The sequence below is a fragment of the Eucalyptus grandis genome, chromosome 8 (genome assembly GCF_016545825.1).
Source record: "Eucalyptus grandis isolate ANBG69807.140 chromosome 8, ASM1654582v1, whole genome shotgun sequence".
In the NCBI taxonomy this organism is placed as follows: Eukaryota; Viridiplantae; Streptophyta; class Magnoliopsida; order Myrtales; family Myrtaceae; genus Eucalyptus; species Eucalyptus grandis.
In genome coordinates, this window is record NC_052619.1 from 15,830,726 (window position 1) to 15,849,943 (window position 19,218).

Below are 19,218 nucleotides of genomic sequence, written 5' to 3' on the forward strand. Positions count from 1 at the left end.
GGCACTTCACAGTCCCCTTCATATAAATAAGTATGTGTATCGTAACGTACTCCTCGCTCATATTGGGCATATGCTAGACAAGCCTCGTTTCTTCGCAAATATAACAATCTTGTTGTGAAGCATTCCACGAAGCTGTACCTGGTGAATATCTTCTAACCTTCATTACATGCTAATTCTTGGAGATTAATTACAAATGAAGATGGTTCTTTTAAGATCATACGTCTTCATCTACATATTCACGTTGGCGATAACCTTATGTGATGTAGATTTTCGTGGTCGCAATCATTGCGAGCCAAGCTATAATCTCAAGGACATCTTAGATCATCCAACAATCGCTGTCCCTGGGATGTTTTCCTTGTGTGAAAATCATACATATATTGTCAAAGTATGAAGGACAAGTTTGATCTCCTACCGCTGGTATGCGATGGGGCCACTCTTGGCTTTAGGGTTCCTGAGAAAATAGGCAATGCCTATGGTAAGTCATTGGTTCTTACACCTTTTTAACCCTTTTTATGTCCGAGCTACCTAACATCACTTAAAAAGATACCAAGTGGAGGTCCTCTAACGTTGGTGCATCTGAATATTTAAGATCAACGAAGAATGCATGGTTTATGAGATAGGCCTTAGAAAGAATAATTGTCATCATAAGAAATGTAGGGTTTTCATGTATCTATGATTTCACTATATTAAGCATATCATGATGAATAATTAATATGAGTTTTGACTATGTAAATTATCAGTCATTTTTCCGTTTGAAATGCAAATGGAACTTCACACCAAATACGCACACATGCTAGACCATAATGTGTCGACCGACTAATTTAAAAGTAAGTATTTTGTGAGCAAAGCGAAAATACCAGACCTGGGTTGATTATTCTCAAAACGAAAATGTTTAGACATTCATTTGTTAATCATTATGATGCAAAATTGGATAAGTGAGTATTGGTGTACTCTTGGCTGAATTTTGACTTTTATCTCTAGGCTCTTCAATTCTAGAAACTACAACAATGAAAGATGGTTGAGGTGAAATGTGAAAAATTTGTAAAAAGCTATACTTGTACATGAATATTGTCTAGTGAACTTCTATTGTAATTTAACAAATAAAAATGGGTTAAGATCTCGTAGTTGGTGAGGAAAGTGGTTATGAAACTGTAGGCCATCCCATGGAGATGATGCAAGGACAAAGACGGCTTCATCGGCAGAAACAAAACAGCACTTGCAACAATTACTACTCTCGAATGAAACTATAAGGATGAGACATTAGCGAATGACTCGTGAAACATAACTCTCTCATCTATTGTTTCTCATTATTGACAGTCTTACAAAACCAGCCCCAGCCAATATTTCCTCCTCATCATCATGATAATTAAAGAACCTTCAGAGCAAATCTCAAAAGGTTTATCCAATGCCCACATGAAAATGGGACCGGAGAAGTACAGAATCAGCGATAGAATACGCCAATATTTTCTCATAGAATACGATGACAAACTCGTATGAAATAGAGGTATGAAGGGTCTCATTTTTTATTCCCCCATAACCAGATAATCTCAACTAGACCCTTTGCTTTAGTATTGGTTCCTCAAGGCAAGAACCTTGACCCACGCCGGCCGGGCCATGAGGTTGGCCACCCATGCGCTCACCTTAGGGCGGGCATCGAACAGTGTCCTCGCCGGTGTCCCCATCAGGTTGGTCAGGGCCGGGAGGTGGTGGAGGTCGGCGACGGTGAAGAAGTCGCAGCCCAAGTACTTGGACTGGCTCAGCCGGGCCTCGTAGATGTCGAGGACCTTGGTGAGCTCGGTCCCATTCTCCTCGAATACTGCAGCGTCCGGGGCCACGCCGAACATCTGCCTGTGCACGAGCTCCCGCTGTAGCTTCGACGCCACGGGGTCAAACTGGCGGGCCTCGACCTCAGTCCAAACGTTCACCGTCGCCATCATGTTTTCGATTACTGCAGCATCCGCAGCCCTGTCGAGCATGAAATCGCATTGCAGCTTCGACTCCATGCTCTCCTGGGCGACCTTGACCTCCACCCGTGCGCTCACCTTCGCCATGGGTTTTCCCTCGTAGACGAGCGGAGTGCCCTTTTCCGCGTATTTATGAGCAATGTAGCGAGTGATTGCCCTTGATTCTGACACCACAAAGAGCATAATCGAGATATGAACTATATTTCGCATCATTATTTCTTGTTCAGTTAACTGATTAAAGACTCTATTTGACTAAACACTAGATAACCTAAATACTACGACTAAACGCCTTCATCTTTCGTCATGCCACGCAAGATAATCTACCGGTAATAGAAAGGGTTACCAAATAGCTTCAAATCTCCGTCCTCAAAGGCCGGGACTTGACCGAAAGGCTGCACGAAGAGATGGAGAAACGTTAGATCCGAGAGACAAAGGAGGGTTTCTTGAAAGGAACACCTTCAGACCCCAAGACCAAAACTGTCGAACAGGTGGCGGGAAGGGACGGAGACTTACGTTGAGGGCGAGGAAATGGTCTTCCTTGTGCTCGCCAGCTCGCATGTCGACTGGGACAAACTCGAACGGGAGGCCCTTTTCGTAGAGGGCAGCAAAGACCCGCGTGGTCTCGGTGGAGTTGACGCTTCCATAGATCTTCATCACCATGGTCACTCGCTCTGCTTTCTTTTCTATCTCTCTCTCTCTCAAAATGGCTAATGACGGTGGGTTTAGACAGCTTATATAGGAAAGGGGAGGGCAAAGTGCCCAGGGGGAGGAAAGCAAGCTGGGAGAGAGAGATGAATGTCATTAATGGTGGTGTGCTCAAGTGTCATTTTCGGGTTACCCTGTGCATTTTGGCCAAAATGACATTCGGCGCGGAAGCTGAGAGAGAGATGAATGCCATTTTGTAATGGACAGGAATGTCCCTGGAAAGCAAGATTCCTGGAAAGCAAGACTGTGTAATGGACAGGAATGTCCCTGGAAAGCAAATGTCATGCTGGAATGGACAGGAATGCCCTCACAGGAGAGAGATGGATATCGTTTTGGAATTGAAATTCTCGTTTCCTATCTGGTTTTGGAATTGACGCCCGGCCTGTCCATTCCAGCATTCCTATCCATTCGAAAACGACATTCATCTCTCTCTCCCAGCTTGCTTTCCTGTCCCACATAGCACTTTGCACAACCTAGGCCTCTAAACCCGCCACCATTAGCCACGGCAATTCTCCGTTAAGGTTTTGAGAAGGGAGGATCGAGGATTTTATATCTCAAAATTTAGATATGACAGTTTTAAGACTTACCAAGTTTCAATATTTCTAACTCTAAATTCTTTGTATAGGAAAAATAAAGTGGAAAAATTCAATTTTCTTTCGTACAACCAAAACTTGGGGCATCTTTTAGTCATCATTTTGGGATGCATCTGGCCTTTTTCGCAAAATCCATCGCAGCCCTTTTGTCATATTTCCCTTTTTATTGTAGCTAGACAAGATCATTCCAATTATGGCGAATCAATTAATTTTAGAAACTAAATTGTTCAGACTTCTATGTGTTAAACATCACGATGCAAATATTGGATAATTGATTTTTGGCTTTTATTATTATTTTTTTATCTTAACTCTCAAACTCTAAAGACTGCAATGGCAAAAGAATTTTGAGGTGAAATATGAAAAATTTATAGAAAGCTATACTTAGACATGAATATCGTCTATTGAACTTCTATGGTACTTTAATAATAGAATTGGGTAAAGCTTTCGGGATCATGAAGCTGTAGCCATCCGATAGGAGATGATCTGAATAAGAACATCCTCATGTTTGTATCTATATGATCTTGATGATCCGGCAATTGATTTGTCCATGAGCTATTACCTTGTCCTCGTGCAAAATCAGAGCATCGGTTCCAACCCTCTCAAATAAGAAAAAAAATTTGAACAATCACTTATTTATTCAAGTCTAACACGTGATGTTATAATCCTGGGGTTATCTGTTCTGCAAATTCACGACCCAACATGATCGCTTCTGCAAGAATTAGTGCTCTCTCCTATCTCGTCAAAGTCAACATCTAACTAATCATGTAGAAGGTTTCGTACCCATGTTTCGTTAAGTATGGCGTACCAATCTACTTCAAAAAAATATTACCAAAAAATTCTAAAATTTATTGTGTGAATGTTAATTTAAATTTTCAATTGTAATAATTCAATTTTAAATTTTTTAACACTGTCAATTTGGTCATTCTAATTAATTTTAATCGAAAATTGCTGACATCCATACTAACCATCTTAAAATGGTACATTTGATATTAATAATTTAATAATTTAATAATTTATTTTTATCTTTTCTTTGCACATGAGCTCCAACGGTAGCTTCGACGCCACGCGGTCAAAGTGTTGGACCTCGGCCTCAATCCACGCCTTCACCACTAGGGGTGAGCATGGTCCGGGTTGGTCCGGGCCACCCCCTAACCCTAGGACCAACCCATACGGTGTCGGTCCTCAATTTTTAGGACCGAGGACCGACCCTATTAAGCACAGGACCAAGGACCGGACCGGCCCAATGGGTTCGGTCCGGTTCGTGGTCAACCCTAGGGACCGATCAATAATTTTTTCGTCTTATTTTTTATACTCCCTAAAAAAGCAAACCTACAAATTCAAATTACACATCCATCGATAATGCGGTATTGTGCAACTAAACTATAAATACCAATACATATTTAGTAAATTTAAGATGACACAATAATAGAAATTCCGTACCTGTTAACCGCTCATCGAGATATGGGACAAGATGGAAAGTTCTTGTAATCATCTATCTTTAATATTCATAACACCATATGCAAAAGCGTTCTCCTACATTTGATTATAGAGTCCACTCAACCAAAAAATGAGCTTCACACCACTTGACTAGCAAATCACCGTAACAAGCTGATTACTACTCTACTCTTCAAAAATTTCTACTATTTGACACAAATTGAAAAGTAAAGTGCAGCTGAAATTCATTAATAAAATACAATTAAACCATAAAAAGTTCAAAATACTTAATATAAACCATGAATATATAACTTCACATCTTGTTAATTCACTTGAACTTCTAAATACCTGAAAACAAAACAAACGACACATAATTAATACTCAACAAAAGTTTTAAATTGAAATTACTATTAATGCTATTGATAGAACATCTCAATATAATATAATATAACAAACATTTTACTTAGGTTTGAATATATAAAAGAATTATAAATAATATAATATAATATTTAGGGTTGGTCCAGGTTGGGCCGACCCAAAACTCTAGGACCGAGGGCCAACCCGCGCGGTGTTGGTCTTGGAATTTCGGGACCAAGGACCGACCCAGTCCTCTTGGGAACCGGACCAAGACCGGCGGGGTTGGGCGGTCCGAGGTCGATCGGGTTCGACCCCTAGACCGCTGCTCGCCCCTATTCACCACCATTTCTCTCCATGTCCTTTTCGATTACCGCAGAATCCGCGGCCCTGTCGGGTTTCGGCTCGTACGCAAGCTCCCACTGCATCTTCGACTTTATGGCCCCCTGATCGGCCCCGAACTCTATCATCACGCTCACCATCGCCCTGGGTTTGCCCTCGCAGACGAGCGGAGTGCCCTTCTCCGCGTATGTACAGGCAATGTAATCCGTAATAGCCCTTGATTCTGACACCACGAAGAGCATCATAATCAGGATATCCACTATATTTGGCGTGGTTGTTGCTCGTTTTGTTGACTGATTGAAGACTCAAATTTGACTAAACATTTGATAATCTAAAAACTTATGTCTCATCATGGTCACACAAGATAATTACATTAGTGACGGGATGACTTACCCAAAAGCTTCAAATCTCCACCCTCAAGGCCGAGACTTGATAGGAAAATTACCAAAAAAATCTTAAAATTAGACATAATTTAGTTTTAATTCTTTTTTTTTTGGGCCAATTGAATCTTTAACATTTTGCATTTATATGAATTTAGTTTATTCTGTCAATTTTGGCTAGTCGACTCTGATGTGTACACCAATTGTCCTACGTGACACAGTTAGTGTTATTGTGAACTATTTTAATAATATTTTAATATTTTTGGATTATTATTTATTTTTTTCTTCCATTCTTCTCCTTTCTCTAATTGGTGAGGACAAGAGAAAGCCTTGTCATGGCATTGCAACATAATAAGAGTGGCTCGCCTAGGTTGCTCACAGGACTAGTGAGGCTCAAGCCCTCTCCGACCATGCGCGAGGCTTGCCCAACCCTTTGGCGAGGGATCCCTGCCAAAGGTCGAGCTGGCAGCGAGGCTTGCGGTCAACGAGCTTCACGAGCAAGTGGCAGTGGCGGAACCGAGGCCCTTTACTACCTGGAGGTCGGCAAGGACAAGGTGGTAGGGACAAGTGACCATCATAGTCTCCACAGGTGACGGCTTCAAACCTTCATCGCCCTTGGGGATCGAGTCCCTTTTCAATTGAATCCAAAGCATCATCGCTGAAAATCTTCACAATCTCCTTCTTCTTCACCTTAGGTTTTAGGCAAAAACAAAAATTTGGGGAACTTCTCTCCAAATTCTTCACGGATCTGCATCAACAAAAACCATACATTGAAAGGTTTTGGGGTAAACAACTATGACCACCGGTGGCGGTGAAGCTCGCCAGCCACAGGCAAGGTTGACCTTGCTAGCCTTGGCCTCTTTCACTAGTTGCCAAGTTTTGATGACCAACCGGAGGAAAAAGGGCGCGAAGAAAAAAAAAAAGAAGAAAAAAGAAAAAGAAAAATAATAAATGAATAATTAAAAAAAAACATTAAAAATTAGGGTGAGGATTGCGACTTTCGTTGGACTTTGTAGAAAAAAGAAAGAGATAAAAAAAATAATTACCAAAAAAGACTAAAATCTATTGTATGAATATTAATTTAAATATTAAAATTTTAATTGTGCTAATTTAATCTTAAATATTTTGATAATTTGTCAATTTGATTATTTTAGTCAATTTTAATTGGAAATTATTAATATGGATGTTGTTCATATTATATGATATGACCGACTTTGGTTTCTTCACGCTGATTTCTTTACGTGTGAATCGATGAAGCTGGTGCGAAGTGGGGAGAGTGTGTAAGAGGAGTTCGGGTGTGTGAGAGAGAGAAGCGTTCCCCTTTTTTTATTTTTTTATTATTATTATTATTTCTCGCATCGGGCTCCTTTTTTTTTTCTCTCTCGGCGATCCTTTTTTTCCGCCTTTTTAAACTTTCGTTCTTTTTATTCGTCAAGGTTTTCACACTCGTCTCGGAGACCTGGTACTTGGGATATTTCTCTTTGCGTGGAAAGACTTGATGTCTGGTCCACATCGGTCGCGTGAATAGGTGAGCTTGTACCGGCAGATCGGCCTAAGACGAACTTTTTGTTTAGATGCTTGGACACTTTCATCTCTCGTCATGGTCACACTAGGACGACTTGCCGAATAGCTTCAAATCTCCGTTCTCAAAGGCCGGGACTTGACCGAAAGGCTGCACAGAGAGAGATCGAGAAACGTTGGATGTGAGAGAGACGGAGGGTTTATTGAGAGGAGCACGTTGAGACCCAAGACCAGAAAAAAGTTAGGAATACTGTCGCACAGGTGGTGGGCTGGGGCGGAGACTTACGTTCTTCTGCTTGTGCTCGCATAGCTAAGGGGACGAACTCGAATTCAAACTAGACGTCCTTGTCGTTGAGGGCAGCGACGGCCCGCATCGTCTCTGCAGTGAAGGCCACTCCAACGACCTTCGTCACAGTAATTGCTTGCTCTACTTTCTCTTTTTCTCCCCAAGAACTAATGTCGAAATCTGGACCTCAACCCGGAAGAGAGGACGATGGTCATGGGTGCATGCGCTAACGAGGGAGATGGAGAGGTGCTAGCTGAAAATGGAAATGATAGAATGGGGATATTTGAAATGGTGAATGAGGTTTTATATGTCTTAGCCAAAGAGGATTAACATATATACAGCGAGGATAATAACACGAATATTAGAATATCAATTATAATTTATATTTATTTAGATTATATTTAAATTTACCTGTCTTAGTCATACAATGACAATACCAATTGTAATTACTTTGACATAATCACATGTTATATAACTAACGACTAAAATTTTATATATACTAAGTAGACAATTGATGTGGTACTCATTATGTTTTTATTGTATTAAATATTATTCTTAGTATAATAGTTAGCATAACGTTAAGTGCTTATTATTATGTACGAATATCTAAGTTTCCATAATCAAATATTACATGTTTCATGATATTCTGATTACTATAATTTCCTGTTTTACCATTAGTCATGTAATAAAAACGTTTAATTTAATATAATCAGATACTATATGATTATGCGTAAATCATGATGATATATTAATCACTAAATCATGGATGGAAAATTTAGATTAATTAAATTGTAACATCTTGATACTATTTATGGGGTATTATTAGACTACGGGTTGACTATTAAATGATAATTGCTATGATACAATATATATTAACTGCCATATCATGATTTTATGATGTTAAGGGTATTACGGGAATCATCATTTTATTTCTTCTTATTATAAATGTCATTCTTACGTTACCTAAGCCAAACAATGCGAGAATATTGGTCTTTGCAAGAACATGCGGTTGACTATAAAGGTTCAGATCTCATCATTTCACCTTTATTAGTAACACCAGCTTCCTTAAATTCGCATACAAATGCAAAAGAAGAAGAAGAAGAAGATTACGAATACAAGTAGTCATCCTACGAAAGAGAAAAATGCAGTTCATAGGAATTTAGACGGGATTCGAAAATTTTCAAGAAATAGAGAAATATAAATCTGCCAGCATCGACATGTCAAACGTGATATCTCGATTGATAAGCCGCTCCTCCATTATCCAACATCGTCACTCGACACCATACCACCAGTGGCTCCCTTCATGAATGTGGCTCCCATTTTGAAAACCACCGTCGTTGCCATTCGGTTGCTGAGGCATGATGGCTTCACTTGCACCGGCTGTTGATAGCCCGAAGCAGGCTGAGGATATCCTGGAGTAGGTTGAGGATATCCAATCTGTGGATAGCTAGGAATGGTTGAATATACGCGCCTGGCGCTTGCGGATAACTAGCTGCTGGCTGAGGATACCTTGCTTGAATAATCGCATCTCCAGGCCCGCCCTGAGGACTGAGCTCGTGTCCTCCTACGGAGCTACACTGAGGATGTGATCCCAACGGTGGAGTGAGGTCTTCGGACCGTCCTTGAGGAACTAGCCCATATCCACCCCCAAGGCTAGCCTAAGGGCATCCTGCCGGTGGACAATCCATTCGGGTTTGGGTTGTTGCCGTGGCATACGGCACGCTTGGTGGTGCTCACAAAGGAAATCCTTCGAATATTTTGTCCCCGAACTTCGAATATGAAGCTCTGTTTATTTCGCGAAAAATGAATAATTTAAAGAATATTTTCCAAAAAATGATTACCTATATTGCTTAAAATTATTAATCAATGGAAAATATTTTCATCACCGACAACAATTAATATCTATATATTTTCGTGGACAATGAAATTTTATTTTTGTTTATTCATCTTTGTAAGCGATATTAGTGATAATTTTTATTGAAAATATTATTCAAATCAATTAATTTTTGCGAAACAAATGGAATCTGAACTTCAATTCGCCTTCTTTTTAACCAAAGGATTTATATACCTAATATTCGACTTTCTTAGGATCCTTGTTCTCGCCAGCCTTTTCGAGTAATTTCTTGATGGGTACCTGAATACCAGCATGCGCCACAGTTCATTAAATTACATATAAAAATCTTTTACCTCATCCCCTTTACTTAGGCATTGACCATTGTAAAGTTTTCTTATCTCGTCATCCTATGAACTAGGTTTCTAGGTCTGCCACTGAGTTGCACTTCTTGATTTATTTCATCAACGACCGGAATTAAGATTTCGATATCACGTCGATAGAATTACACTCTTTCGTATTCTAAAGTGAAGGAAAATTTTGTTCGCGATGATGAGGCTATTTTTCTCCTTCGCCACATATCTATGAATAATCTTACATCACCTGAGTTTCTTCAATGTTGAGATCACCGCCACTAAGCCGTTAGCATCTGAGCTTTAGAATCGAAGGGGGGCCATCCTTCTTTTGGAGGGAAGCGACGTCGATGCCGTCCTTGGCAGCCGGAGTCCGCTGCTTGGTGTGGGGGTCGGCGGAGATTTTGGCCTTCAAATACCCAAGCATTAGCAGAACATCTTTCACCTTCTTGAGACCTGTTGCCGAGACTATGGTGAGGCCAACTGGCCTGTACTCCACTTTTGTTGGTGGAGAACTAGAGTGATTCTGCTTGGTATAGGCAGGTTCATATTTATTAATGATTTTAGGATCCTTCGAGAAATGGATTGTGATATTATGTATGTCTTTCATAATTAGGGTTAATATCACAAAAAATCTCAAACTGATATATCCACTATAAATTTATCCCAAATCCTAAACTATTTGATTTATGACAAATTTTATCCAAAATGGACACAGAAAATCCTAAATTGATATATTTGTGACAAATTTACTAAAAAAAAATATAAAAAAACTCTAAACTTTTACATTTGTAATGAATATACCATCCGTTAAATTGTATTAATACCACAAAAAACAACAAAACTAATACAACTATGACAAATATAAAGTAAAATCCCAAATTGGTACACTAATAAACTGTCACGTGTCATCCAACTTAATAATTTGACAATAAAATTTAATGAAAATTAATAGAGGATAAATTTGTTACAAGCGTACTAGTCTGTGGTATAACAAAAGTATATCAATTTGAGGGTTTTTGGTGGTCAAAAAATTAATTTGAGATAGATTTATTATATGTATATCATTTTGGAGTTTTTCGTGGTATTAATCCCATAAAATATCGTAACATATAAAAGGTTAGGAATTTAAAGATTAACGGATGAAATTCAACGGTCACTGAAATCCTTAAAAACATCAAGCTGCGGCTGTACCTGAACATTCGGGTAAAGGTAAAGAGTCAAGAGAGAGGCTGTTATCAAAGTCTGCAAGACGGACGGTTTTGATCAATCAATTGACCAGGCCAAACGATAGTCCTCATTGCCTCTGGTCACTCTTTCGCACCTCTTTGCGAACCCAACAAGACTCGCACAGTGACCTTCTCTCTTCCCATCCGAAGCAGAACCAGAAGCAGGAGCAGGCTACTCCTGATCAGCTTGGATTATAACAAGGTAAGGTACATGTGAGTTTGTTCTCTGCTCTGACTGATTCTTATGTGATATTATGGATGATAACTTTTCTTCCCCAAAATCACCAAAGAAACTTGATACGACTAGGAGCAAAATATGTCAGCAAGGCGTGTTTTAGCTGTGCTCTTGATGCTTCTTATACAGGTTTTCCATATCCCATGTTCAATGGCCTTCATGGGCAACATCTTAATAATTTACTGTAGGACGTAAATGGAATGTTGGTTCATACACTTCGGATAGAATGTGAATCCAGAGCTTTCGTCTAGGTGCAACAAATGATGCAAATTACTCTTCCTGGTGGGGTTCTCTAATAGAATAGTTGGACTCTACTCTGCCGGTTTAATCATTCAACCGTGTCTTTGATTTTTGAACAAATTTATAGGGAACATGGCAGCTAGGTAATTCTTCTGTATAAGCATCATGAATTTTAGTATGCATAATACAGCAGGTGAGTGGTTGATGTGAATTGGAATGTGTGAAATAAAGGTCGACTTGATTTTTGCTTTGAGGGATAACTCTAAAAATTTGCAAAGTCTGTTGGTTATTTAATTGATAATAGTATTGGGACAAAATTTTCATTGTAAGCTGTATTCTTTTCTACGAATACAATCAAGCCTTTGAGATCTATATGATCATCTGTGATTGTTTATCAACCTTTTTAGGTCGATCATTTCAAGGGTGATGCTAGATCAGGTTTTGGGCATCTACCATTGGAAATAATAATTTCTTATGTTATATCATATTTTGATGCATCATATGCTTTTATATGTTTTATTATTTTTTGATGTATCATCATGGTTATGACTAACATAATGGGAGTTGCAAAGAGCTGGATCCTTCATCCAGGTTCTCTCGCTCGAGCAAGTCAAAGAGTGTTGAAGGAAAGCGATCATTCTGGGGACTGAATTGTGAGATATTATACTGAAGTCTTGGGCCCATTCATGTTGAGACATATCATAGCCACATGATATATCTGTTCACGGCTTTGCTTGGCTTGTCCAAACTTTCTAAGTTGTCAATGCCCAATTTGAGTAGTTTTGATTCAATTTTTTCATCTCCATGCACTTTCCACAGCATATACACAAAGATACACAGTTTTAGCTCTTATCAGCCATTTCTCTTCTTGATGTGGAAATTTCTGATTGTCATAATTGTTACATATTAGTAGTTCAAAGTTTGAGGCGTTTACTGTTGTGACTTTCCTCAGATCAAGTTACCCTGAATTCTCACAGTCAACAGTATCAAATCCCAAGCAGCCTATACACAGTTTGTCCCCCAGTCTGCCATTGCTATACGCTGTAGGGTCACGCACCCTCCTTGCATTAGAAACCCATATCTCAGTGATGCTTTATAGGCTGACATAGATCCTTTTGGAAATCAAAGGTCCAAATGTGCTGGTATGTCTACATTGCCTGTTAAGTTTTCGATTATGTGGCCTGTATAAATCATAACCAAAACTTCTAAAATTGTGTATACTATATATTCCATGTCTTTAAAAATATAGACCAAATGATAATGAGATATTGCTAATGACTTGTTCGCTATTTCAATTAAGATGTTTAGGTACGTTAGTTGGTAAGCAGCAATATTCAGGCTCATTCTCTTCTATTAGCGGAGGAGATGGTCTCGCACGGTACCACACTGATTTCCATGAAATTGGTCTATTCAAAATTAAAGCCTTTTGCAATTATAGTATATAGCTGCTCTTCACCATCCGCAAATTCAAGTTTCCTTCGGATGGACTTGTTGATTTGCAAATTCTTCCCAGAAAATTGGACCTGGTAACTTCAGCCGTGTTTTAAAAGTTTTAAGGAGAATAGATGGTTGCTTGCATACTGTGAAGCAAAGCATCAGGCCATTGTATCAAGACAAGTGTTGAGATAGGGCGAGCGATCGAACAATAATATAGATAGAAAAAGAAAATAAATCGGACACCAGATTTACGTGGTTCGATCATAAAGACCTACGTCCACGGGAGAGAGCGGCGACGGAATTTCACTATAGATCAAGCGATACAAGGATATTACACACTCAAGTCACTCAAACACTCTCCGGTGTTTCCAAGCCCCAATTACACCCAATAACACACACAGTGTTTAGCCCCGAAATTCCTCAAGAAATAATCTCTCAATCTCACGATGGAATTACATGCAAATCTTACCACAAGATTTAATTGGCTTTAACACTAAACCTTCTTGGATGTAATTCACGACAAAGAAAATCCCTCCCAAGCACTCAACAACGAGGCGGCGCTTCAAGACCAATTCTTCACGATCACATGAAATTGAGGTCTATTCAAAATTAAAGCATTTTGCAAATATAGTACATAGTTACTCTTCACTATCCAGAAATTCAAGTTTCTTTTGGGTCGACTTGTTGACTTGCAAATTCTTCCCTGCAAATTGGAGCTGGTACCTTCAACCGTGGTTTTAAAGCTTTAAGGAGAATAGATGGTTGCTTGTAGCCTTGTATGCTGTGAAGTAAAGCATCAGGCCATTGTATCAAGACAAGGTAACGAGTCTGTCTAATCCTCTTATTTGAACGGCATATGTTACCCACTGTCTTGCAGCAGAAATAGCTTTGATGGAAGTACAATCTTTGGCAGCTTTAGGCATCAATGCCGGGTTCATTACCTCAATTTTGTATGTCCGCTGCATGTTTTTCTTTAATAATCTTCGCATGTTTATTACAGCCTCTCACGAGAACATTGTTGGATATTACTATTCTTGGTTTGAAAATGAGCATCTTTACATTCAGATGGAGCTCTGTGATTACATCTTATCTAGACAGAAGTCTTCGCGTTTAACCGAATGTGATGCATTGACAGCTCTACATCAGGTCAACCACAAGTTCATATGATGATATCAATGTTTTATGATGAAAATGGCCGTTATTAGGTAATTTATATCAAGCGGCACATGAAGCAATGGTCAATGGCATTCAGAATTAAGGAATGATTCTGGCGTTAAATGAGCATAGTCTCCTCTCCTCAAGTATCAGGGTCACTTCATAAGCAGATGAAGTTGTTTCTTGAATCTTGAATATGCAGCGGAAAGAAGAGCAGTTTTTTTGAATTTTTATTTGTGCTTGTTGAAGAGTGGAACTTAAAGCTTCAATCTTTAGGGGAAGGTGATACATGTCAAAGATTGTTGTGACCTACCCCTCGAGAGAGTGGGAAATACGTTTAGATGTACTTGCTTATAAAACATGGGTTCTCCTAAGTCCATACCTTACGTGACATCGATTTTCTTAATCTATGTGTTCAAAAAGAGCCACCACTAGCCATTATGAATGGGTGGCTAGAAACCCTAATCAAGACGCGGGAGTGTTGTCTTCATGCTTGAGCAATTAGAGATTTCAAAATTGGAGACTTGATTACCTTAGCTAATTAACTAAAGCCCTTTTGATACTTAAATTTGATTGTTTGCTAATCAAAGTGTCAGGATAATTTATCGAAAATTTTAAGTTTTATCCTAACAATTCTAAGAAAATAACAATCAATATATTGAAATTGCACAATCAAGTATAATTGAATTGAAAAGTGCAAGCAGCAACCTAGTATCATCTCTAAAAAAAAAAAAGACATTTAAAAATCTATGGTGAAGCCTTAAAAGCTTATTCAATTGGGTTTTACTTTTGAAGGTTTTTTTTTTACTTTTTAAGGGAAAACTACTCAAAGTGCTAAATTTAAACCCTTTTCCAAAGATTTCTTTTTTTCTGAATTTTTCTGAATTTCATAAAAATTTAAATAATTTTAAAAATTTTTTAATATTTTCTTCGAATTTTTAAATCTTAATAAAAAAGAAAGGATTTATTCGGAAAATAAGGACTGGACCTGGCCCGAACACAGGCTGAACTGGGACTCTCGGGCTTGGGCCACGGGCATGATTGGGCTTGTTTAAAGCTAACCCATTTCGAAAAGAAAACCCATCCAGCCCATTTTATTGAAATTAAGCACGTTAAGGCCATCTCGCTAAGCTCAGCCTGAGCATGTCTAAAGATAAAACCACCCTGAATTTCCCAACCCCGGCTCATTAAAAACCTATTTAATCCCAAAGCCCATTAAGCCTGATTAAAACTAAATAAGCCCAACCTAGTCATTTCTCACTCTCTTTTCAATTTATTAAATTTTTTTTTTTGTTCTTTTATTTCCCTTTTGCCTGCATCGTCTTCTTCCCGAAGCCAGCCCCTCCTCCCAATGCCTCCATCGCCGAACGCCCAACCTATTCTCTCGCGCCGAGCACCATAAACGAAGCAGCGGCTGAGATCGTCGCTTGCCGCTGCCGCCGCCACCACCACCTCGTGGCATCATCGCCGGCCACTCCGAGCCGCGCCCCACTTTATAGCCACCACATCCAGGAAATCAACGGGAGACAAATAAAACGCAGCGAATGTATGCCCAGACTTGGCCCGATGATGCAAGCGACGACTAGCAAACAACCAGAGGTTTATAACATGCAAAGCCTACTTATACGCGTTCAAGAACATATGGGGATCGGTAATGCACGGGCCTAGGCTGGCCTAGACATATCGTCGAACAGGTGTTAGGCATGGACCGGGGGAACGATATCAACCGTTTTTGGACTCGGACTCAGCGCCAGACTTAAAAAAAAATCATCAAGGGACATTCGATGTCAACCACATTAGCCCACAAAAGCCCAGCATGCTTGGGACTAAGGGAAGGAACAAAACTCATTGTCCTATCCTACCAAAATAGGGCGGAGCAGCAGGGGTTCACGGGGACAGGCGTTTAAAATGAGGAGATCCCTACTCGGCTTAGGCAGCGGCGACGGGAGGGTGAACTCGAAATGGATCGAGCAATAGCCAGCCGGCCGCCCCGCGGTGCAAGATCCTCGGGAAAGCGATGCAACTCGACACAGATCAAAAAGATAGGCACAAGACCTACCGTGGAGAAGCACACGTCGGCGAGGGTCGGCGGCCAAGCGCGGTGGATACCGGAGGAGGCCCTTCACTCGCAGCCTCACTCTCTATCTCACTCTCTCCCCCTTTCTCTCTTCTCCCGAACCCTCTCAATCTCCAGTCTCTCTCCCTTCAAGAACCGCCCCTCGAAACGAGCAGCCATCTCTCCCTTTTAAAGGCAACCGGCAAGCGCGCATGGCTTCTGCCACTGTTAGATTGGCCGGCCGGCCTGATCCCGATCGGCGGCTCACGGCTGCTTTTGCTTTCTGCTCCTGCACGTCTTTCGCCACAGAGGAGAGTGCTTCGCGTGAGGAGGAAGGAGGAAGAAGATAGGTGCGCAGGCCGAGCCGGGGAAAGAACAGAGGAAATGGGCCTGGCTCAAACGAGGAAGAAGAAGGGAAGAGAAAGAAGGCCGGGCTGGCCTGGCCCCGGCCCGGTGTCGCTTCTTCTTCTTCTTCTTCTTCTTCTTCTTCTTTTAATAAATATTATTTTTAAAAAATATAATAATTAATTTTTTTTAATACTAGTAATGCAAATTCTCCTAGTGTCTATATGTGATGTGATTTAATGAAAATTATTTTTTTAGGGGTTAAAAATTATCCTTAATTTTTATGTAATTAATGAATAATTAATCGGGTCACCAAAATTTAGGCGTTAACAAAGATCAATAGAACTTTTCCAAACATGTAATGCTGGATAATTGTGTGTTTACCTAATTTGCAAACTGGCACAAGGATAGCAGGAAATATGTCTTGCATGTGTGAGTGTGAAAATGAAGAAAAAGAGGGATAGATTTGCTTGAATGGGGCACTTTGCATCGTTTGTCCATGAGGTTTTACTAGTGTTCTTTGAATTCAATGTTCCACCAAATATTTTGATTATATAAATGGGATTCTTCAATTTGGATTTATAATTGTTTCCATCAGAATCATATCCCATCCGGTCATCCATCTTATCTTACTCATAATGCTTGCATAGAGGGCATTTTAGGGCTCGTATTGCTCAAAGAACTTAAAAGTGGGATTTATGCATGTGGCACCTCCTTTTCCAAAAAATGGTTTAGTTGCAGAAAATGCTAATAAAAAAAAGGTCCTTCTTGAAAAAGTACAGAGACTACCAACTTCCTAGCATATAATTTGTGTGACCAGTGGCTTTGTGAATGCTATTGACGAGCTTCCATTGACTTTCTGTCATAGTGTGATTCACAATGCTTCAATTATTTCTAAGATGTTGTTTTGGGGTTATCAGTAAATAAACTATCTGTGTCATCAAGTCCTGGATAATGCAGTGAGACTGCAATAGAAACTCTGGCTATAGCTCCTTTCCTCTGTATGTATGTATGTATGACCATCTTCAATTCCTTTGACAAGATGTAGTGGCCTATTGTTATGGATTTTATTTTTGTAATCTTGTCATGAAGGTTTTATATATTGTCTCCATTAATTACAATTGCTAAACCTGCAGCTTGGGAAAGCTTTGCTTTTTATGCGCGACAGAGGAATTGCCCACCTTGATGTTAAGTTAGATCATATATATATGTCAAGAATGGTGTATACAAGCTTGGTGATTTTGGTTGTGCGAGTCTCCTTAATAACAGCCTACCAACTAAGGAGGGCGACGTGCGGTATATGCTTCCGGAGATCCAGAATTACCATCTTGGTCATCTTGACAAGGTTGGCATATATTCCTGGAGAGTTTCTATAGATGAGCTTATTAGAGAATCACCTTTCTTTGCTGGAACCAGGGCTTCGGTATCTGAATCTTAGAGAGGGAAAGCTGCCTCTTCTCCCTGGCCATTCATTGCATTTCCATAATTTGCTGAAGGTACTGTGTCTTCATTTTTTTCACTTTTGGATATCCAAATACCCGGCCTTGTGCAAAAGAATGAGTGGCGAATCCATCCAATTTTTGACAGGATTCGGAGGAATGGAAAGACCTAAGCTAGGACAGTAATGGGATTTCAACCACGAACATAGATAATCGACTACCGGTGCTGAATGTATCAGTGCGCATTCGGGTGAAGTTGACCTTGAAGGTATTGGGAAAATCCTATGCCGATTTTGCCTTTCATTTTTGCCTAATATGTGCACCAGTTTTTGTGCTGTAATGGTGCTGGATCGGTAAGTGGAAGCAACGAAAAAAAGGTGTTGTAAGCCCAACATTAGGCGAAGGTATGCAGTGTAATGGAAAAACCCTGTTCATGTCAGAGTCCAAATATTAATTCTCATCCGTTATGACGGATCAGTCGGTGCTTGTTGTTTCTGCTTATTTATATAGTTCATCTCAATTGTACAGGCATGTATGTTAAGCTTAGAACCAGTTATTTGATCCGCGGGAACTCACCTATTTCCTTTTTTTTTTTGGCAACATGCTGAAGTATTCAGTCATAATTCTAGTTCAACGACTCTGGCTTTGGAATTGCTTGTATCCACAGAACCAATCAGGCTGCTTAGAGCTTTGCCCACTTCTGGCTTTTAAAAATCCCCTTATTCTAGAAAAAATGAGCTCGTCCTCGAGAAATCATTTTCTAGTTTCCATTTCACAAGACGACATCAATCACTTTCACAGGACAGTGAGATTAAAATTAGACACGGAAAGAAAAAGCACATATTCCTTGAGAAAAAGAGAGGTCAAAGGTGGCTGCTGGGTAGGCACCAGTTTACACTTTCCCATGGAAGCACACGACTTCCCCGTGGCATTAATCATGCGATGGTTAATCTTAAATTAAAAGTCCAAGGTCATCCCCTCTTTACCTACTGCCTAATTGGAGCAATGTGTTTGTCCATATTCAGACAAGTAACCTTCCGCCTCCATTGCAATTGCAAAAGAAATTGGAGTTTACATCGTTGGAATGGGTAGGAAATGCCTTCTAACAAATCAACTATAGTATGTGCTGTAAAGCTCTCCGTGACAAACTCAAATCGATGAATCTACCATAAATCTACGGAAATTTTAATTGCTGAAGTCAACGCTTAAATAGCCTCCTTACATCCTTTCGATATCGTCACATATTAGCAGCCGACGTCTATTGCACATTTTCTTTAGACTCGAGATGGAAATATACTTAAATTCTCATAAAAAAAAAA

General features: G+C 39.8%; 1 protein-coding gene and 1 pseudogene across 1 annotated transcript; one reads left to right on the top strand and one right to left on the bottom strand.

Annotated features, from left to right (window-relative positions):
* Positions 1 to 1,565: 1,565 nt before the first annotated feature.
* LOC104430006 (glutathione S-transferase) lies at positions 1,566 to 2,624 on the bottom strand. Its single transcript, XM_039299641.1, has 4 exons — positions 2,478 to 2,624; positions 2,308 to 2,356; positions 2,055 to 2,128; positions 1,566 to 1,937 (listed from the first exon to the last, which is right to left on the bottom strand). Exons 1-4 carry the CDS (start codon positions 2,622 to 2,624, stop codon positions 1,566 to 1,568), a joined length of 642 nt encoding a protein of 213 aa, XP_039155575.1.
* Positions 2,625 to 10,113: 7,489 nt separating this feature from the next.
* LOC104430005 lies at positions 10,114 to 18,285 on the top strand (annotated as a pseudogene).
* The last annotated feature ends 933 nt before the right edge of the window (positions 18,286 to 19,218 follow it).

Excerpts from the sequence above, each read along its gene's own strand:
- LOC104430006 (XM_039299641.1), bottom strand. The coding sequence starts at position 2,624 with ATGGTGATGAAGATCTATGGAAGCGTCAACTCCACCGAGACCACGCGG. Across the intron at positions 2,357-2,477 it reads ACCATTTCCTCGCCCTCAAC|CCTTTCGGTCAAGTCCCGGC; the intron begins GTAAGTCTCCGT and ends CTCTTCGTGCAG. Across the intron at positions 2,129-2,307 it reads CGGAGATTTGAAGCTATTTG|AATCAAGGGCAATCACTCGC; the intron begins GTAACCCTTTCT and ends TTGTGGTGTCAG.